At 39.5% G+C, this 19,934-nt stretch overlaps 1 protein-coding gene across 1 annotated transcript; it reads right to left on the reverse strand.

The window, feature by feature from the left end:
* Nucleotides 1–9,418: 9,418 nt before the first annotated feature.
* LOC137258820 (uncharacterized) lies at nt 9,419–16,606 on the reverse strand. The gene is made up of 3 exons (XM_067796516.1): nt 16,528–16,606; nt 15,127–16,206; nt 9,419–9,828 (listed from the first exon to the last, which is right to left on the reverse strand). Exons 1-3 carry the CDS (start codon nt 16,604–16,606, stop codon nt 9,419–9,421), a joined length of 1,569 nt encoding a protein of 522 aa, XP_067652617.1.
* Between the last annotated feature and the right edge of the window lie 3,328 nt (nt 16,607–19,934).

A 19,934-nucleotide genomic window follows, 5' to 3' on the forward strand; every position in this document is an offset into this window, starting at 1 on the left:
AGGATACGATGATCAGCTGACGTGCATGTGTTGCTGAAGACCTATTTCACCCTTGATGTTCAGGCCATCTGCATCACCAACTAATTCCACCTTTTGTGATGCTAACATGGGTGGTTGGGTAGCCTGGTGGTAAGGCGTTCACTCGTGAAGCCAAAGACCCGGTTCGATTCCTCACATGGGTTCACTGTGTGAAGCCCGTTTCGGGTGTCATCCCGGGTGTCATTTAACCCAGCTTCTGAATGCTGCGATATCCAAATCTGTTTATATCAATGAATTTACTGATTCGTTTTCAAGCTTTTCATAATTCAGCATTAGTGACGTTCATTGGCCCACGTCAGCAGGTTCGTGAAACGCTCGGTCAATCTCAGGGGTACGGAAGCGCATTAGGGCCACGGTGAAACATTGTTTTAGTCTCATTTTCTCCTGCGTAGGAGATACCAAGTCCTACGTAGGAGATACCAAGTCCTACGTAGGAGATACGTTAGTAGGAGATAGTATCTCCTACGTTGGACTTACTACTTAGTATCCTCTACGTAGGACTCAGTACTTAATATCTCCTACGTAGGACTTTTTATCACATACGTAGGACTTAGTATCTCCTACGTAGGACTTAGTATCTCCTACGTAGGACTTAGTATCTCCTACGTAGGAGTGTAGGAGATGCTCGATATATGTTATTATACATTAATCTGAAATGGTGGACTTAGTTCCCCTAGACACGGAAACCATTTCGTTTTTTACTGTTTCAGCCACTGTTTTAGAGATTACAGCCATTTGCTGCTTCATTTACGTTTAGAGTCTATAGTTATGTGCTATATTTACCATTAGAGTCTATAGTTATGTGCTATATTTACCATTAGAGTCTATAGTTATGTGCTATATTTACCATTAGAGTCTATAGTTATGTGCTATATTTACCATTAGAGTCTATAGTTATGTGCTATATTTACCATTAGAGTCTATAGTTATGTGCTATATTTACCATTAGAGTCTATAGTTTTGTGCTATATTTACCATTAGAGTCTACTATCATGTCATAAATTTACTCGAAGAATCTACTGTTTCCTTCACCATTAGACTCGTGTGTTCAACTATACTACCCATCAAAAGTTGAGACTCACTAGATTAAATGTAGCCGCACACTTCAGTCAATTGTTCTAAACTAGATTTTGCAAAATATTCCATACTGTTTAAAGGTACTGTTTGCACATGAACTGATGTATAATAAAAGAAGATCGTAACGTTGACAAAATTGTTGTCATGCGTTCAAAAAGTGAAAAATGGCAAATTCTTATCAAAACTTTATACCAAAACGCATCAGTTCACATGCACGACATTTGCACATGCTTCACACCAATTTGATGAATCATTCTCGTGCAATTAATCTGCATTCGGTTTCCCCCAAGCTGTTGGAGAAATTCATCTTCGTTGTAACCATGTATACATACATAACATATAGTGGGTGTGAGTCAAGTGGGTGTTTGAGTGAGTTTAGTTTTACGTCGCACTTAGCAATATTCCAGCTATATGGCGACGGTCTGTAAATAATCGAGTCAGGACCAGACAATCCAGTGATCAACAACATGAGCATCGATCTGCGCAATGGGGAACCGATGACATGTGTCAACCAAGTCAGCTAGTCTGACCACCCGATCCCGTTAGTCGCCTCTTACGACAAGCATAGTCACCTTTTATGGCAAGCATGGGTTGCTGAAGGCCTATTCTACCCCGGGACCTTCACGGGTCGTGTGAGTCAAGACTTTTGATGGGTAGTATAATTGTTTCATATTACTTTCATGTGTTGGACTGACTGTTGTACTTTACTGCCTTGCCTTCAGTTTGCCCTATTGTCACGCGTTGCAGTTCGTTCACTGTTGCATGTTGCTCTTTCTATGGACGTTTTCTAACCTGATCCGTATTAGAATTTATCTAACATTCGTAACAGGCGACTAACGGGATCAGGAGGCCAGGCTCACTGACTCACATGTCATCATATCCCAGTTGCGTAGATCGATGCTTATGATGTTGATCATTGGATCGCCTCGGTTGTTAACAAACCGCCGCCATATAGCTGGAATACTGCTCTGAGCGGCTTAAAACAAACATCAGCAGTCACAACGAGGTCATGATTAAAAAAATCAGTAATTGGAAATGTGGCCGTCGATGCAAGGCGTGAGCTGGTCAGGCATCTTCCTCGTGGTCAGCAATACGGGTAATATTTTCGGTCTTTCATTCAAGAATCAAGACATACAATTCAAACATGATGAGAAAGTTCCTTCGAAAGCCTAGTGGTGCCACTTTTGTGCAATAGATTCATTCTTTAACCAAATGTTCTCCGTTCTCACTTTTACAATTCTCTACATTTCAGCTCACTTCTCATTTTTTAATAGTATGTTTTTTGCTCTTTTTTTCTTTTTTCTTTTTTTTTTTTTTTTTTTTTTTTTGGGGGGGGGGGGGGGGGGGTTGTTGTTGTTTCTGATTTCTTACTCACTGTTTTTTTTAGAAAATTAAAGCATTTTCTCCTAAACTCTACTCTCTTAATTCGAGTATTATCTCAAAATTTAAGAGTTCTTAAGAAACCAGAATTAACCAGAAACCAGAAATATAACTGGAATTATGAGAAATATTTACAAATAAAACCAAAAAAGGGACATTTGGCTGCAAAACATATTTGATGCTTCATGATTCGCACGATCAGGCTGTCGTATTTTCTCATGTTGGAATTCCAGCGTCAATTCCGTCATGGAAATATTTGAAACACATGGCCAACACAAATTTTATAACACCAGACAAAATACTTTATTATTTCATTTACAAAATGATCAACAATTTCAAAAGATATTGAAACAAATGACCAACACAAATTTTATAACACCTAACAAAATAGTTTATTATTTCATTTACAAAATGATCAACAATTTCAAAAGATAGTATAATAAATAATAACGCAATAAAATAACTGTATATTGTTTGGCTCTTTTGTAGAAATATTATACCACATTTTCAAAGCCAGGTATTTCATGTATTTCGGAATGTGAAAAATCAAAATGATATAGGTAGGACTGCAATTAATCTTTGCCAAGATACACATAGTTTCAATGCATGATATGCGAACCACATTGATCGCCAAATATGTGGATCGATGCTCATACTGTTGCTCACTGGATTACCTTATCCAGAATCGATAATGTGCCGATAGTCGCCATATAGCTGGAATACGTCTGAGTGCGGCGTCAAACAACAAAAACAACAACACTTGGAAGTATTATCCCTTCGCGCGTCACACAATAAAACTATACAAATGTTGTTGCGCATATACATTTCTAGTCTAATCAACAATATAATTTACTTGCTTGTATGATATGTCAACATTGGTAACATTGGAAAACATGTTTCCTGAAAATTACTCCAGTCTAGCTTTGCACAATTCACCATGCTGCATGTTCTGAGTTTGTTTACAATTACTTCCAGCAGAAAATGGGTACCCGGTAGTCTGAGTCATATGACTTCTAATCTTCTTAGGCTGTTTTGGTTATCCGGGGTAATAATGTCCATAGTATCGTATGCGCTTAAAGCATATTTTTGCTGAGTTCACCGCTATATAAATGTCCAAATATAATATTATGTTCCTAGTGACGTTAGTCACCGACAGTTCAGTACAGTAACCAATACAAGTACACAAAAGTACATTATCACACTGCCGTATATACCTATAAAACTTTATGAGTTATAACCTTTCTGAACTGCACCCTCAGTCAATGACAGCCACACCTAACATTACTCAATAATAAGGTAACGAATTATTCAAAAACATTATGCCATTCTGGATGGAAAGATTAATTATATAGAATGTGATCAGAGTTTGTTTGCTTTTTCTCATACAGTTCCTTATCTTTGACAGCGACATACTACTCTATCACTGCATGAAGTGATAACTAGAATTTTTGTGTACATCATTTATCAAGAAAATATATTTAAAAAACACACAAAGGATAAGGTGTTCCATAACCGAATATTTCTTTCGATCAACAGTGTCCGCTGAAAATAGATAGTTCGAAACATACCTTTGTATTTTGTACAAACAGCTATTTTACAGCTTCTATAACATTAGCAACATGTTTGGAAGTTAATTAAATGCTGATAAAAACATGACTGATATGGACGTTTTCTTTACATACGTTATAAATCTTAGTGTTTTTAAACGACACACGTGCATCATTTGTTATTGTGGAACGACATTGTGAAAGAGGGCTAAAACAAAAGCCATATATATATATATATATATATATATATGTATGTATATATATATTTTGGTAAATGATATTACTCGAGCAACCCAGTATTAACAAGAACTATCGAAGACTCTCAAAAACAACATAACTGCCATGGAACATGTCAGATACTGCAAGATACAAATTATGAAAACAGGTAAACAGTCAATACTAAAGACAGTGTTTTATGGTACCAAGAGTATCATGAAGCCAGTTACTAGCAGCTTACAAAGAACATCTTGTGGGAAAACTCACACGAATTTTGATTTGCAATACGACAAAATATGTTATTCTCCTGGGTACCGATCCACAAAGAGTTCGTAACGCTATGGTTTTAGTAAGCATATGATAAACTAGTGGGTTACGGCAATTCGTAACTTTACGAACACTTTGAAGATCGGGCCCTATGCCCTTATTCTCGAAACGTTCGTAGACTTAAGAATTCTTACCTTTGATCATAGTCTATGTCAGGAATAGACTTAAGAAGTTCGTAGGATTACGAACGTTTCGAGAATAGCTAGCCTGGATAGCTATTCTACGAACTTCTTAAGCTCATTCTTAACACACTGGCTAAGATCAAGGTTAAGAATATTTAGGGCTACGAACATTTCGACTATAGGGACCCTGATCTGGTTCCCGACCTACAAAGGATTCGTCTCGTTACGACATTCGTAAAATTATTATAAACTATAGAGTTACGGCATGTCGTAGGGTCACGAACGCTTTGTGGATCGGAGTCCTGATATGGGCCCTTATTCTCGAAGCGTTCGGATCCCTAAGAATTCTTAACTTTGAGCGTAGCCAACGTGTTAAGAATGGGTTTGAGAAGTTCGTAGGGTTACGAACGTTTCGAGAATAGCTAGTCCCATTCCACGAAACGTTCCTAGCGCCACAACTATAGAGATATGGAATATCGTAACGTTACGAAAGCTTTGTGGATCGGGGCCCTGATCAGGTTTTTGGGTGTCACTGATTCTGTGCTGTCGTGGACAGAGTGTCTCACAAGAGAAAAGCAGGTCGGGGTTCGATCCCCTGGCCGTTACGGGCGGAGAGACGTTTATAGGTGCTACTTTCTGTTACCCTGCCTTCCTTCATAGTAATACAAGAACTCGAATGCGAATGGAAAATGCGAAAATTATGTAAATAGTGACACAGTATAGCAATGGACTAGCACTATAACACAATTCACGACTAGTATAAGCACATGTACATATACTCACACACATGCGCATGCACTGTCCAGTGATAAAGGAAATAACCTCGGTAACGAGTCAAAACCAACGTCACATCGCGATCTCACATCCCTTTATGAGAGCTAATTATTTCCAGTAAAAATTAATATGGTTTTTTTCTTCTTTATTTGGATGTTTTTTTGTTTTGTTTTGTTTTGTTTTGTTTCCCTTTCACATCGGTGTCTTTGAATCGCATGTTATCTGTCCGGTGGGGCCCAGTTTAATAATTTCGGTTTACTTAGCATCGTCAAACACGGTGCACCAAGCGGACGCAGCTCTGGACTGTCGCGAAATAGCCACCCGCTATCGAAAAAGCGATCACAGCGCTGGACGACAAATACATCAACAAGCTAAAACAAGTACGTCAAGCAATATACCAAATACATCAATCACTATAACAATCAAACAAAGTAGTCTTTATGGCTGAGTGGCCTAGCGTTTTAACTCTTATAAAAGATACTTAAAAGAAATATTTTGAAAATTAAACTTTCCTTATCACACACCATAGCCACTCTGCTCTCTGAAAGCTAATATTTTGGCAAAAATGTAGAATATGGAAGTCGAAGTTGCGTAATTCGTTGTTGATTAAAAGTGAGTGTTCCACTCGTATCGTCTATCTGACACTGTAAGCGTGATTTTGGACATCACCGGTTCACGTGAACTTATGGGTGTGACCTTTACCGGCTTTTGAAAATATCTTGAATTTATATCTTATTACATTAGAGATACATTTCAATACATACTAATGTTTTAGTGAGTGAGTGAGTGAGTTTAGTTTTACGTCGCACTTAGCAATATTCCAGCTATATGGCGACGGTCTGTAAATAATCGAGTCTGGACCAGACAATCCAGTGATCAACAACATGAGCATCGATCTGCGCAATTGGGAACCGATGACATGTGTCAACCAAGTCAGCTAGTCTGACCACCCGATCCCGTTAGTCGCCTCTTACGACAAGCATAGTCACCTTTTATGGCAAGCATGGGTTGCTGAAGGCCTATTCTACCCCGGGACCTTCACGGGTCCTAATGTTTTAGAATATAAAGTGACACAATATATACATGTGAACAGGAATTATGAATTGAACATGGTGTTGACCGATTTTAATAGTCCCGTTAGTGAGTGAGTACTTTCAGCAATATTCCAGCAATATCACAGCCAGGGACACTAGAAACGGGCTCAACACATTTCTCCCTCATAGTCCTGATGGGCCCTGCGGTGTTCTAGTGGTTAAAGCGTTTGCTCGTCACGCCGAAGACCTGGGTTCGAGTCCTCGCACAATGTGGGAGGCCCATTTCTGGTCCGACGTGATATTGCTGAAATATTACTAATAGTGGCGTAAAACTAAAGTATCTCACTGACATACTCTTCGTCCTGTTAGTTTTAAGTCACATTACTTGCTATATTTCTGTCATGTCGATATATGTACAAGCACATGCCTAACAGTCGGGCAAAGGAAAATATACATTGAAAATTGGATTTGACCCAAAGTATGACTAACACTATTTAAACGTTGCCAAAGATAAAAACCCGTCGCTACAACCTGAAAACTTTGTCGAAACAGAAATATGATGCCCGTGTCAAATATATCTCCATCAAAGGTACATTTCTTGTTGTTTTTCAGCCGGTTCGGTAGGGTAGCCTGTTGGTTAAAGTATCCACCTTTCGCGCCAAAGGCCGGTTCTATACCCAAAGTAGGTACATTGTGTGAGGTCCAATTCCGGGTGCATCCGACGTGATATTGCTCGATTATTGCAAAAAGGCGACGTAAAACTCATTCACTGACTCACTCGTGATCAGTCACCAGTTAACACGGGAATATATCTTCTTTTGTGCGGCAGGTCGGAGACGAAGATAGAATACGTGAAAAGATCGTTACGTTGCAACACCTGCAACATATCTTTGTTGAAGTGAGTGAGTGAGTGAGTTTAGTTTTACGCCACACTGCAATATTCAAGCTATATGGCGGCTGTCTGTAAATAATATGAGTCTGGACCAGACAATCCAGTGATCAACAACATGAGTATCGAACTGCGCAGTTGGGAACCGATGACATGTGTCAACCAAGTCAGCGAGCCTGACCACCCGATCCCGTTAGTCGCCTCTTACGACAAGCAAAGTCGCCTTTTATGGCAAGCATGGGTTGCTGAAGGCCTATTCTACCCCGGGACCTTCACGGGTCTCTTTGTTGTAACCTTGTACAATTATACATTCGTGACACGTTTGTGCCAGTATATAGATTATTTTACATATACACGTATATACCTGTTTTTCCTATAGTTCACTCAAGTCTTTGTAACGTCTCCCGCCCGCGGGATCATAGTTATTAACGTTTGAAGGGGTATGTTGTTTTTTTTTCTTTTTTTCGTTTAATATACATATCAGTAATATTCTCAACCCTTCCGGTTAAGGATTCATAATTTATGGACGAAGGGATGGGATAAACGATTTGAGGAGGAGGGGGATTCATCTATCCTTATCAAGGGTGGTAAAGCGAGCCAACACTTATTTACACATGTACCAGAGAGGCGTCATTGACTTTGTACGTGACATTCAAAAGAAGGGGGGGGGTGGAGTGAGGTGGGGTCACTTGTTACTTCTTTTTGGACACGACGTTTAGCGGGGGTCATTCACATTGCACATGTTTCTTCATGTAAATTACCAGCAGCAGCGGCAACACCTAACCATAAAGGAGGGTCAGGGGTATTCGCTAATTTACGGTGGGTTGACGACATCGCAGGTTCCCGTTTCTGAATGTAACAGGGTTTCCCTTAACTATAAATGGTTGGTGTTAGACTGCTAAGGCTAAATAAAACATGTTATTTGTTTCGGGCATCGGCGTGTGGCAGTTTCTCACTGCCATTTAAAGAAAATAATTTTGCCTTGCCCGCGTCCCGATCATCCATTGTCCACTATAAGAACGAATGTCTCTAAGAATAGGTGTGACTGAATCTACAACTCATCAACACGTGCTAAACTTCCCAAGATTTCTGAGAGTAAAAAAATGTGTTCATCCCTCGTCACTTCTTTTTTCTACAAACAATTTAAAAAAGTCCTAACGCCCTCGTCACTTTTGAAAAAAAAAGAAACATTTCCGTTCTTACGCAGCCTACTGCATATATCTCATAGTAACGATTCACTACCAACTGTAGCGATGAGTGGTCACAATCTAAATGAACGCAGATACCTTTGTTGGATATCTAGTCGTCTTGAAGATTTCACAAACACCGTCAGTGGCTCATTCCTCATACAGCAGGAAGATCTGACCGCTCAGATAACTGAGTTCTCCCGCTAACCAATGTGAGTTTTCTCAAACAAATTGTGTTGAATTCTCTAGAACCTGGACATCATAATTTCTGTTCAAGAAGGGTTGCACTCAGAAATGGGGAATGCAGGTCATGTTAGCATGGAATGATAGCCCTGCTTCAGTTGTCCATTTGGATCTAGCCTCTCATGGTCAATAGTATAAAAGAATAAATATCTTAACGAGGGGCGGTGGGATAGCCTAGTGGTTAAAGCGTTAGCCCGTCATATTAAAGAGCTGCGTTCGATTCCAACATGGGTACAGTGTGTGAAGTCCATTTCTGGTGTCTCCCGCCGTGATAGATTGGAATATTACTAAAAGCGGCGCAAAGCTACACTCACTCACTCACTCACTCTTAACGAGATTAAAACTGAACAAGGTAAAACTAGAAACCCTTCTTTGATATCAGTCTTTCCTCTAAAGACTAAGCGAGGATCCTCATCAGACGGAAGGATGCTTCTGCTGTTTGAGGACAGAGCAGGACGATGTTTTAATCTCTGATACCACTGGCTACCCAGCTGACCAACATAGTGCTCTAGTGCAACAGCGTGCTAGTGCAACAGTGTGCTCTTTCAACAGAGTGCTAGTGTAACAGAGTGCCATTGTGGACTCAACAGTTCTCTTCGTGATGCCGACCAGTGTCTGTTGATGACACCCACGCCACCTTCTTCGGTACTTGCGTCGTCTCTGTGGACTGCTGGTCAGAGATGTCTTTTTCATGGTGAGAGGTATTGATGCTGTTTGACCTCTTGGGACACAGATGGGTAAAGTAGCCGACAAGTGTCTTCGTTGGTGACGTCTTTATGAAGATGGTAAGTACCACCAAGGACGCGGCTATCTCCTCCAACCTGAGGACTGTTTGTAGTATCCACCATGGCCATGACTCCACGAAGATCTTGGTGGTGAACACGCCGAAGTCGGAAACGGCGGAGTAGAGGTTGGTGACGCAGATGGAAAAAGAGATGAAGGCGGACATGTAGATTGTCTTGGTCAGCCGCAGGAGACGAAGGGTTTGCTCGTCTGGAACGTAAATAAACATAAACATATCCACAAGTTGTTGGGTTGAACTGCATCCTGAACATGGATGAGGACTTAGTAGTAGGGAAGTAGGTCCAAAGCCCAACACAAGCCTCAGATGTTTACAAATTTGATGAACCTAACATACCCGGTTATGGCAGCGTAAAAAGTAGAAACATTATCGAATCCAAGATCACAGGGTGCGCCCCAACACGTCGTACACTTGGACAAGATCTATGAACGTTTGATACACATATTCGATTAACTAATCAATGGCTTTCGTAGTTTCAGGTTCCACAGACACATTCCCATCACAATCCACCATAATGCAGGTCTGTGTATTAAAACGGGATTAATTACATGAATTACGGACAATTAAGGAAGAAGTATCCACGCTGACTCCAGCCGAAAATAATTAATAATTACTACTCCGTCATACGAACTGGAGGTTGAACATCTGGGGTCAATTAATAAGATATATTATTAACAATAATGGTGTGCATTAAAGAAAATTACACGTTTTCTAAAAACAAATTTCCACATTACAGAATACAGCCTGAAGAATGAGGACTATGATTTATGGATAAATAACTTCTTTTATTCAGTGAGTGCGACGTTTCGACATAGATACTAATGTCGTTGTCAAGCAAATGGTACACGGTAATGAATTTGTGGAGGAATAAAATACATGAATTGTTGTTACAATGAATGAGAAGACGATGAATTGTCTATACAATTAATGAGGTTGATGTACACAAGCTGATGGGAAGCCAGAAGTTAATAAGGAGTAGGGTATAGGAGATTGGAAGCCAGTAGGGTGATGTTATAACAAAGTGGATTGAAGTACAGACTTATTATTTGTAACAACAATCAATGTATATATTCCTCCACAAATTCATTACCCTGTACCATTTGCTTGACAACGACATTAGTATCTATGTCGAAACGTCGCACTCACTGAATAAAAGAAGTTGTATATCCATAAACCATAGTCCTCATTCTTCATCTACTCAACTTCTAGAATGCCTATCAAAGACAGAATACAGTCTCCTTGAAAACGCTGTATATAAATTTATCAGTATAAGGTGTCATATGCTATACTTCTGTCCACATGCTGCGTCTTATATCGCTCAGAGACTTCTAAGATGTTATGATCTACACCCCTTTCGAAACGAAATCACATGAATACATGGCGTCATACAGCTTGCAGGGGGCGCTGTCCACATTGTGTGAAAGCTTCCCTGTGTTTTCTACGGAACGGTATTAGGGCTACAAATTAGCTGCGTGATGATACTTTAATCACCGTTGAAGATATTTCCATCTACGTGGTTAATCGTACGCAGGCTTAGTGAGGCCGTTATATTGCGTTAGGAAGTTACGAGCCCAATTTGACATTGACTAAACATGGAAAATACTTTGTTCAAATATATAATAAATACTTGTCTTTTTGAGATAATTATTTCTTTAGTCATTTCAAAGTAAAAGCGTGAAATAAAATTTGAAATAAACTTATTCATCATAACCTCGACAGATTTAAATGAAGAGTCACTATGTTGCATGATCTGTTAGTACCTCACTGAGACATATAAAGGTTGAAATCAAGCAGTTGACTTATTATCAGTTTAGCAAGGCCTTCATGCAGCTGTTTTGAAATATAAATTCAATTGGTCATATGAAACAGACTGACAAATATTTTGTTCATTAGTGGTAAATAAGGTTGCAAAGTGGATAATTTAATACTAAATGACACCTTTTCATATGTACCTTACAATGTCGTAACATGTAGGCATCGTCTATGTAGATGAGATGTTCTTTAATACCAGAAGTTGGTATCATCTGCGTTGATGTAAGTATTATCTAGTATGTAAAAGTTAAAAATGTTTTCAGACTATGACACTAATTCGCTTCCCCAGTTTTCACAGAAAATATCGCTCGTTCCTTCGAGGTCAAGGATGTAGCAAAACGCCACCTAGTGAATAAGACTGTCACAACGCGACACCTGGTGGGAAGGAACGATAATCTTTATTACCCCATTCGAATATAGGGCAAATAATGTTGTTGCTTATCGTAACATTTGAATACGGTTGCGTCTTATTTTGCCGGGGGCGGTAGCAGCCCGGTATGATTAATCACATATATTGTATTTACAGCGTGTTAACATGCATAGACACCCCACTTGCAGCCAGGGATGTCGTATGGCTGACATGACCATTATCTCGTTTATTGGTAAACCAGTGAGGTGCGTCAGCCATGATGGATTAGTCACGTGGTGATGACGTAACACGTGGCGGTAGTTACCTGTCACTGACAGTGATGTGCATAATATACAGATATACGTATCTGTTGATATACATAACGCATTACTATGTACCCTTTGATCACAGCCCCCGCGTCGCCCATGTTGAGTAGCGCCATAGATGTATTAAGTTACAGCAATTTTTAAATGATGGCATTCGGTTATCAGTGTACAGGTGATTTGAGATATTAAACGAAATACTATAACCTTTATGATTATTGAAGATTTTAACTAAAACTTTCACTTTTTCACTTTTTATTCACGTATCTCTCATTTCAATAGCATCAACGTATCTCTTAATCCTCTTTATCTTTTAATCCGACAGTTCACGTCATTATAAGGCCTGGTGATTTTTTCTTGAGAGTTTTCTTTAAATGTATTATTGAGGGCTTAATACTTAAGCACTACTTTTCTGAAAATTATGAGAGAGAACTGTTTATAATCATTTTGAACTAACTTAACATGGAGGGGTTGAAAGTGCATATCAAGTCCTATACGCTTGTTAGGTTTCCAATTCTAAAGAACATAATATTTATCAGTTTTCTGATATCAGAAGTAATGTGATGTTAGCGTTATTTTTGCGTCATATATGATTACTATTCTTGCAAGAGTATAACGTTTCATTGCAGCATTCAGTGTAGAAAAAAATTACGGCGCACTTTAATTTGAAAACAAAGATAATGAGTAAATAAACACATCTTTATATATTAAACCTCGTGTAACAAACTTTTCTGCAATATCAGGACGGGAACACCAAGCGTTCCTTGGAGTTTCAGGTTCCAACTATTGCTAATCATTAAATACACTACATGGCATCATAGATATTAGATTTTGTAACAATGCGTAATGACTCTAATTTTGGAAGTACACTTTTGCATTCAGATAAAAAGTATTCTTCCCACCTATCCCTGGAATATTAAATGTCCGATCGATTGACAAACAAAACAACACATTAGTTATAGAAGAACGATGTTGAAAATCAGGTGTCAGTTTAGGTTTAACGTGTCTAAGGGATATTTACGTGTCTAATTTACAATATTTACCGTCTGGAATAATAGACTTTGATTCATTTCATTTACAAATCAGATTTTACTATTTATGGGAAAAAGGAACTCAAGTCCACACCTTACAAGGAACAGACAATTTGATATACTAGAGAAGGATTTACGCTATTCTTTATAAATACAGAGAAAAAAACAAAAGGTCTTTGGGAGAATGACAAAAAGAATTGTACCGATGAAAACAACTAGTTGATTCCTTCTTTGACAAACCGAACCTGCTTCTTGTGACGAACAGTTACTTTAACCACTAAGGTACCGAAATGAAGTAGAAATTCACCTTTGTGTAGTCATTATGCGATGCTAAAAGGCGACACGATCAATGTCCTGTACACATCCAAGTTCTCCGCGAAATAAGCGTTTCAGAATCTGTAGTAATGGGGTACCGCTGTGGCTACACCTTTCGCTCGTCACCCGTAGAAGGACGTGCAATTCCACAATGGTAAACTGCATCAAACACTTTCCTTTTTAATGATTTTATGTCAAAATGCTGAAATAGGGTTATTTATTCTAGTGCAATCTCGTTTATTTACTAGTGTTCTTTGTTTTTGCTGATATTATTTTAGCATATAGCAATACCGATTTATTTTTGCCCTTTGTTATAACAAATAAACACTAGAAAATAAGCACTGTCGATTAGAACAGACCCTAGCATTATTTTGGGACGCGGTGTGACGTGATCGAGAAACAACTCTCTGTGCCTTAGTTATTGTATTACATCGATGGGGCTGTGTTCTCAACCACTGGTTTGTCTTATGCGGGGTAACATATACAAAAATGTAAAGACTTGCAATCTCAGAGGACCATAGACATGCAATCTCAGTGGCTCCTTGACTGTATCTCCCACAGGCGTTCGCAATTTTCTCACACAATAACCACAAAGTAATTATCAGTGGACAATGTGCGTTCTCTATTTTCCTTTGGGCTGTCATTAATATCCTGATATGAGTATCTCAGACAACTACTCCCCTTTCAATTCAAGTAACAAAAGTGCTCATCCGGATCGATCCATCTCATGATGGTGTTTCACTACCTTTTCTCCTCTGGTGATCGATGTGAATACATTAACAGTGTGGGGTGGAATTTAATGAGACCCAAACGCATACCCCGAACTACCGGATATTCGTAAATGATGACTAAATACAGAATACGCACTGATCCAGCTTTTACCTCGAGAAAACAGTAATTTCGACACAAAAGTGTTTTAATTGTATTTAATTTACATACGAGACCTACAATGCCACGCCCTATGGTCCCAAGAGTGGTGATCTACCTTCAGTTGTTGGCGATACTCAGCCTTTGTTTTCTATCGTTTTGCCAATTTGTAATCCTATTTTAGAACAATGTGCACGTTGAATTCTTGTTACTATGATATACTAGTTGGTTTTATTGTCCTTCGTCGCCAGTTTTTTTCAATGTGTACATTTATCATGAATATGTATCTATTTTAAGCCACGATATGGCCGAAATACTGCCGCTGAGACTACACACAGACTAAAAGTCACTCACCCACTACAATGCTACCTATGCGCCTATACAATACAGCACTGTTTAGTAACATCATAGTGTAGACTGGCGATTAGGTACCTGACTCTAGGGGCGTGAGTTCGAATCCCGGATGTGACTCAACTCTAAAAAGTACTAGGATTTGTGCTTTACTTAAAAGGTGCAATCCCACATTTTACCACTTCCTGAATGGCATTGTGTATTCACAGTTTGTTCTGGTTAATGTGGGAGAAAAACCCGAAGTAGTGCATGTCTCAAACGTTCAGCCTTTTTTGTTGAAACAAAGGAGTATAGGAATGGGTCTGACAAACATAATATCACAAATGAACCCACGATTCATCGGGTTCTGGTTTCAAGAGATACAATATTGCAGAACAAACTGACTTAAACTACGCAGCCAACGGCACCCAAAAATGCGCCCTCTGACTACCAACCACTTACCTTTAACTCCGTCAGACGCGCTGAGGTTTCTCTTGATCATGTAAGCGGCATAGGCGAATCCTATTGCCAGAACCAAGCCATAAATGACGAACAGGATCTGACAGAACACGAGCAAAGCCTTCACCTGGGCCCCGAAAAACATGACAAGGACGTCAACGACGGAGACGATGATGAGGTGGATGATGGTGATTAGGACGATATTGCCGAGCTTCTGAAATTTCGGAGGAGCGATGTCCATCTTTGTGGTGTCCAACAAGATGAGGAGTACAATGCTAAATGATGCCGTCAGTCCGGGAAATCCTAGTGACCACAGCAGATGTGAGAAGAGGAAAGGTACGGACTTCTTAGAGGAATAAGGGTCCAAGAACAGATTCAGCGCTCGAGTCCCACCAAAGAAGCTGATCATTGCATTCAGAGCAATAGTGGTCTTGCTTCTGCGTTGACCTTTTTTGCCCGCGAACATAGCCGAGATAAGAAGAATCCCGAAAAACATTAGAAATATGTAAATCAGTCCGAATACATACACATGCAGGGGCCAAGCCTCGCCCCATTCCAGATACGACTGTCTCCAGTTTGGGCCCGGCTCTGGCCATCCATATGGCTCAGCCTCTGGTTCTGCATGTAATTCGGCTCTTCCATATTCTGATTCAGGTGAATAGAATTCTGAATACGGTTCCGACGTTGAGTTAAATTCTGGTTCAGGACGAAAACCCTCTGAGTAGGGTTCATACGAGCCACGTTCTGACATAGGTTCATATGTCGAATTATATCCTGGTTCCGGGTGCAGATATTCCGGTAAAGGTTCTGACGTGGAGTAGTATTCTGGTTCAGGTCTGTGATATTCCGGTAAAGGCTCTGACGTGGAGTAGTATTCTGGTTCAGGTCTGTGATATTCCGGTAAAGGTTCTGACGTGGAGTAGTATTCTGGTTCAGGTTTGTGATATTCCGGTAAAGGTTCTGACGTGGAGTAGTATTCTGGTTCAGGTTTGTGATATTCTGGTAAAGGTTCTGACGTGGAGTAGTATTCTGGTTCAGGTTTGTGATATTCTGGTAAAGGTTCTGACGTGGAGTAGTATTCTGGTTCAGGCTTGTGATATTCCGGTAAAGGCTCTGACGTGGAGTAGTATTCTGGTTCAGGTTTGTGATATTCCGGTAAAGGCTCTGACGTGGAGTAGTATTCTGGTTCAGGTTTGTGATATTCCGGTAAAGGTTCTGACGTGGAGTAGTATTCTGGTTCAGGTTTGTGATATTCTGGTAAAGGCTCTGACGTGGAGTAGTATTCTGGTTCAGGTTTGTGATATTCTGGTAAAGGCTCTGACGTAGAGTAGTATTCTGGTTCAGGTTTGTGATATTCTGGCAAAGGTTCTGACGTGGAGTAGTATTCTGGTTCAGGTCTGTGATATTCTGGCAAAGGTTCTGACGTGGAGTAGTATTCTGGTTCAGGTCTGTGATATTCAGATTCGGGCTCCGGTGAACTCATTTCGGTCGTTTGGTGAGGAAAATATTAAGATTCCAAGCCAGATAGTAGTATTGTGTTACAAAATTCCCTATAATTTCCTTTCGAGTATATTGATTATGCCTTATATTCTCGTTTTTCAATATTCCTAAAGTCCTTGAAGCGTCTCCATTGCTAGTGACGAAAAGCAGGCCCAACAGTCAATATATTATATACGCCAATATATTGCAAAATAGTTAGTAAACCATCCCAATGTTGTGTCTTCAGCGGTATTGTTTTGACATCAACGTGCAATGGACATTCTGATGCTGCTGACAGTTAACACCATGGGACGTTATGTCGACATGAAGTCAGACAATGAGAGTTTTTAAGAATATGGGGCGTGAAATGTTTTAATATATTACCCCTTAGTACTTTACATATAACGTGCAGAAACAGTGTCCACGAATTCACCGAAGCTTGGTGACAGTTCAGACCGTGTAATCAGAGTATGAAGAGCATCGCTGTGTGTTCTTTAAAGGTCTGTCAATGACGCCTCCGTACGTGTCCTGCTCACTGAAGTAGAGCTGTTCCAAATTAAGTGTGTTGATGTAACGCTCGGAGAAAATGCTTCAGTTCCACTTTCTGACGTCAAGTTGCCCAGCACAGTCCATTCCCTCCTTCAATACTGGGCGCCTGAAATAAGTTAATGTCAGCCATTTATTAAACACTGTTTGTTGTTAAATCCCCTTAACTGAATAGCAATTGTACACACGAATGAGATTCTAGAACATCGATTTTGAAGTACGGTATTGTGATGGCATTTTGTTGTAAATTGGTTTCATGATACGATCGAAGACATATTGATAAAGTCAACGGGTTTTTAATGCAGGCTGCTAAGCTACAATTAAAGTCCTGAAATATAACTCCTTGTCTTTGTTAGTGATGACAGTTGATTATTTACGCAAATATTCTTGTCACACATGCACACATGCTATGTTGGAAATGGGTGCCAGTGTAGCCTTGTGGCTGAGGGATTTGCACTACACACTGAAGACCTGAGTAGGCCTTCAGCAACCAATGCTTGTCATAAAAGGCGACTATGCTTGTCGTAAGAGGCGACTAACGGGATAGGGTGGTCAGGCTCGATGACGTGGTTGACACATGTCATCGGTTCCCAATTGCGCAGATCGATGCTCGTAGTGTTGATCACTGGATTGTCAGATCCAGACTCGATTATTTACAGACAGTCGTCATATAGCTGGAATGTTGCTGAGTGTGGCGTAAAACTTAACTCACTCACTCACTGAAATTTCGTTTAGTTGTTATCTGTACCTCCGGCTATGACATCGTTGAGACTATTTCTTTTCTTTACTAACAATGGTCTGTTATCGGGTCATCTCACTGGGCATAATTAACGTTTTGAACCGCAAGTGTCCGGAAAGCAGAGTTTCCGGATTGTCGAGGTCGGAGTCTCAATCATTTCCAAACTCTTACTGCTGTTACTCCTCAGCAAAGCTTTGAAATGGTTTTATACGAGGATATTTCAACATATAACATGGTGAGGGATATGTTCAATTCAATTCCGTTGTGACATTTTAGTTTTAGTCTTCACTACCCATGCTTGTCGTAAAACTCGACTAACGGGATCAGGTGGTCAGGCTCGCTGACTTGGTTGACAGATATCATCGTATCCCACTTGCGTAGATTGATGCTCATTCTGCAGAGAACTGGATTTTCTGATCCAGACTCGATTATTTACAGTCATATAGCTGGCATGTTGCTGAGAACAGCTGCAACCAACCAACCATCCAAAGTTACGGACAATGCAGAATACACTCTTCAAAAAAAAAGTAAGGCATAATGAAATTTCAATTTGGATAGGAAGTGTAAACGTTGACAAACGTTTCAAGGACGGACAACTTATGAACGCATCACCATTTCCCTCTATTACCAACCCTAAACACAAAGCATGATATGCACGTGCACAACGCAGTAACCCCATACACGTGCATCGGGTTCCATTCTTGATTTTGACGTTTTTTCAAGGTCGAGAAATCACTTAGAACATTAATTTTGACACTCATCTTGCATCACACATTTGTTAGAGTTTGTTTCTAGTCGTTTGTTTTAAAGTGAAAATCGTATATACATGCAAATTACATGCCATACACCAGGCATCTTTCAAAAGCCACTACATTCCAAATAACTGTGGTTTTAAGGAAGTGTAAATGGTGATGCACTCTCAAAACATTCAGTAATATCATATCAACACTGAATGACTCCGATAAATCTCCTAAATATATTTAATAGTAAATAAACAAAATGAAGATCCCCTACGTTTTTGAAGAGTATATATATCTTAGTTTTACTTACGACCACTAGACATTTAGTAAAAAGACAAAAAGAAAACAACATTTCTACACTCTCATTCATTTGACAAAAATCATCACTACATACATGAAGTGAACCTGTTTTAAGCGATAAAATCCCTACTAAACATAAAATAAAAGGCAAAATCGAAAAGATATAAAAAAACATTCTAAACACAATGGACAGACAACACGCATCAATACCTGCACTTCGTGTCCTGGCTGACTGCTTGCTGAAGAAGATGGACCTTGAATATTGTCTCCATGGAATAAATTACTCTGGGGTTGATAGCTGATTATATACTGAAGATGCGTTATATTCTTCGATTTCATTGGTCCAGATACGGACCAGGCGACCAATCACAGCATGTTAAGACAACATAGTCCGATGCATTAACGGAGCTGCCTGAGGTTTCACGGCATCAAGCTGTGTATGCACAAGTGATATATATCGAGGATGTTCCATACTGTGGCGTCACGGCTGATGATGTCGATGTGTCGATAAATCTGTTTACGTATTGGCTGTTCCGCATCTTTATCTCATCCTTCCTTTGTTTATTTATTAATTTCATTTAGTAAGAAAGGCTTTGCATTTCGCATAAACTTTTGAAATAATATCCCAGCATTCACAATAGACAATGTAACATTTGATGACACAAACAAATCCATTCCTTGATGCGTTTATGGTGCTGGTATGTTAAACATTCAAGTAAAACTGTTCAGTGTCTTCGCCTCATCTATGAACATATATCAGATAAAAAGCAGATATATCGACAATGCTATTATTACTCGCGTCACAGTACTTGCATTGTGACAATATAACATCCCAAGTATTAATAGATGTAAGGTTAAATAAATATTACCAATAATAATAATTAATAATAATTTGGAGCACTTACAGGGTGTGGTGATGGACTGAATGAGGTGATACCAGTTTAACTGATTAATAATTCCGTTTGATATTCTTTTTACAAGTAATGTTAATTAACTAATCATAAATC

Source organism: Haliotis asinina, chromosome 12 (genome assembly GCF_037392515.1).
Source record: "Haliotis asinina isolate JCU_RB_2024 chromosome 12, JCU_Hal_asi_v2, whole genome shotgun sequence".
NCBI classification, from domain to species: domain Eukaryota; kingdom Metazoa; phylum Mollusca; class Gastropoda; order Lepetellida; family Haliotidae; genus Haliotis; species Haliotis asinina.

What these genes read in the sequence shown, in the direction of transcription:
- LOC137258820 (XM_067796516.1), bottom strand. Translation starts at nt 16,606, where the DNA reads ATGAGTTCACCGGAGCCCGAATCTGAATATCACAGACCTGAACCAGAA. An exon ending in GTCAGAACCTTTGCCAGAAT is followed by an intron (nt 16,207 to 16,527) that starts ATCACAGACCTG and finishes ACAAGCCTGAAC; the next exon opens with CAGAATACTACTCCACGTCA. An exon ending in CGCGTCTGACGGAGTTAAAG is followed by an intron (nt 9,829 to 15,126) that starts GTAAGTGGTTGG and finishes TTTACGTTCCAG; the next exon opens with ACGAGCAAACCCTTCGTCTC.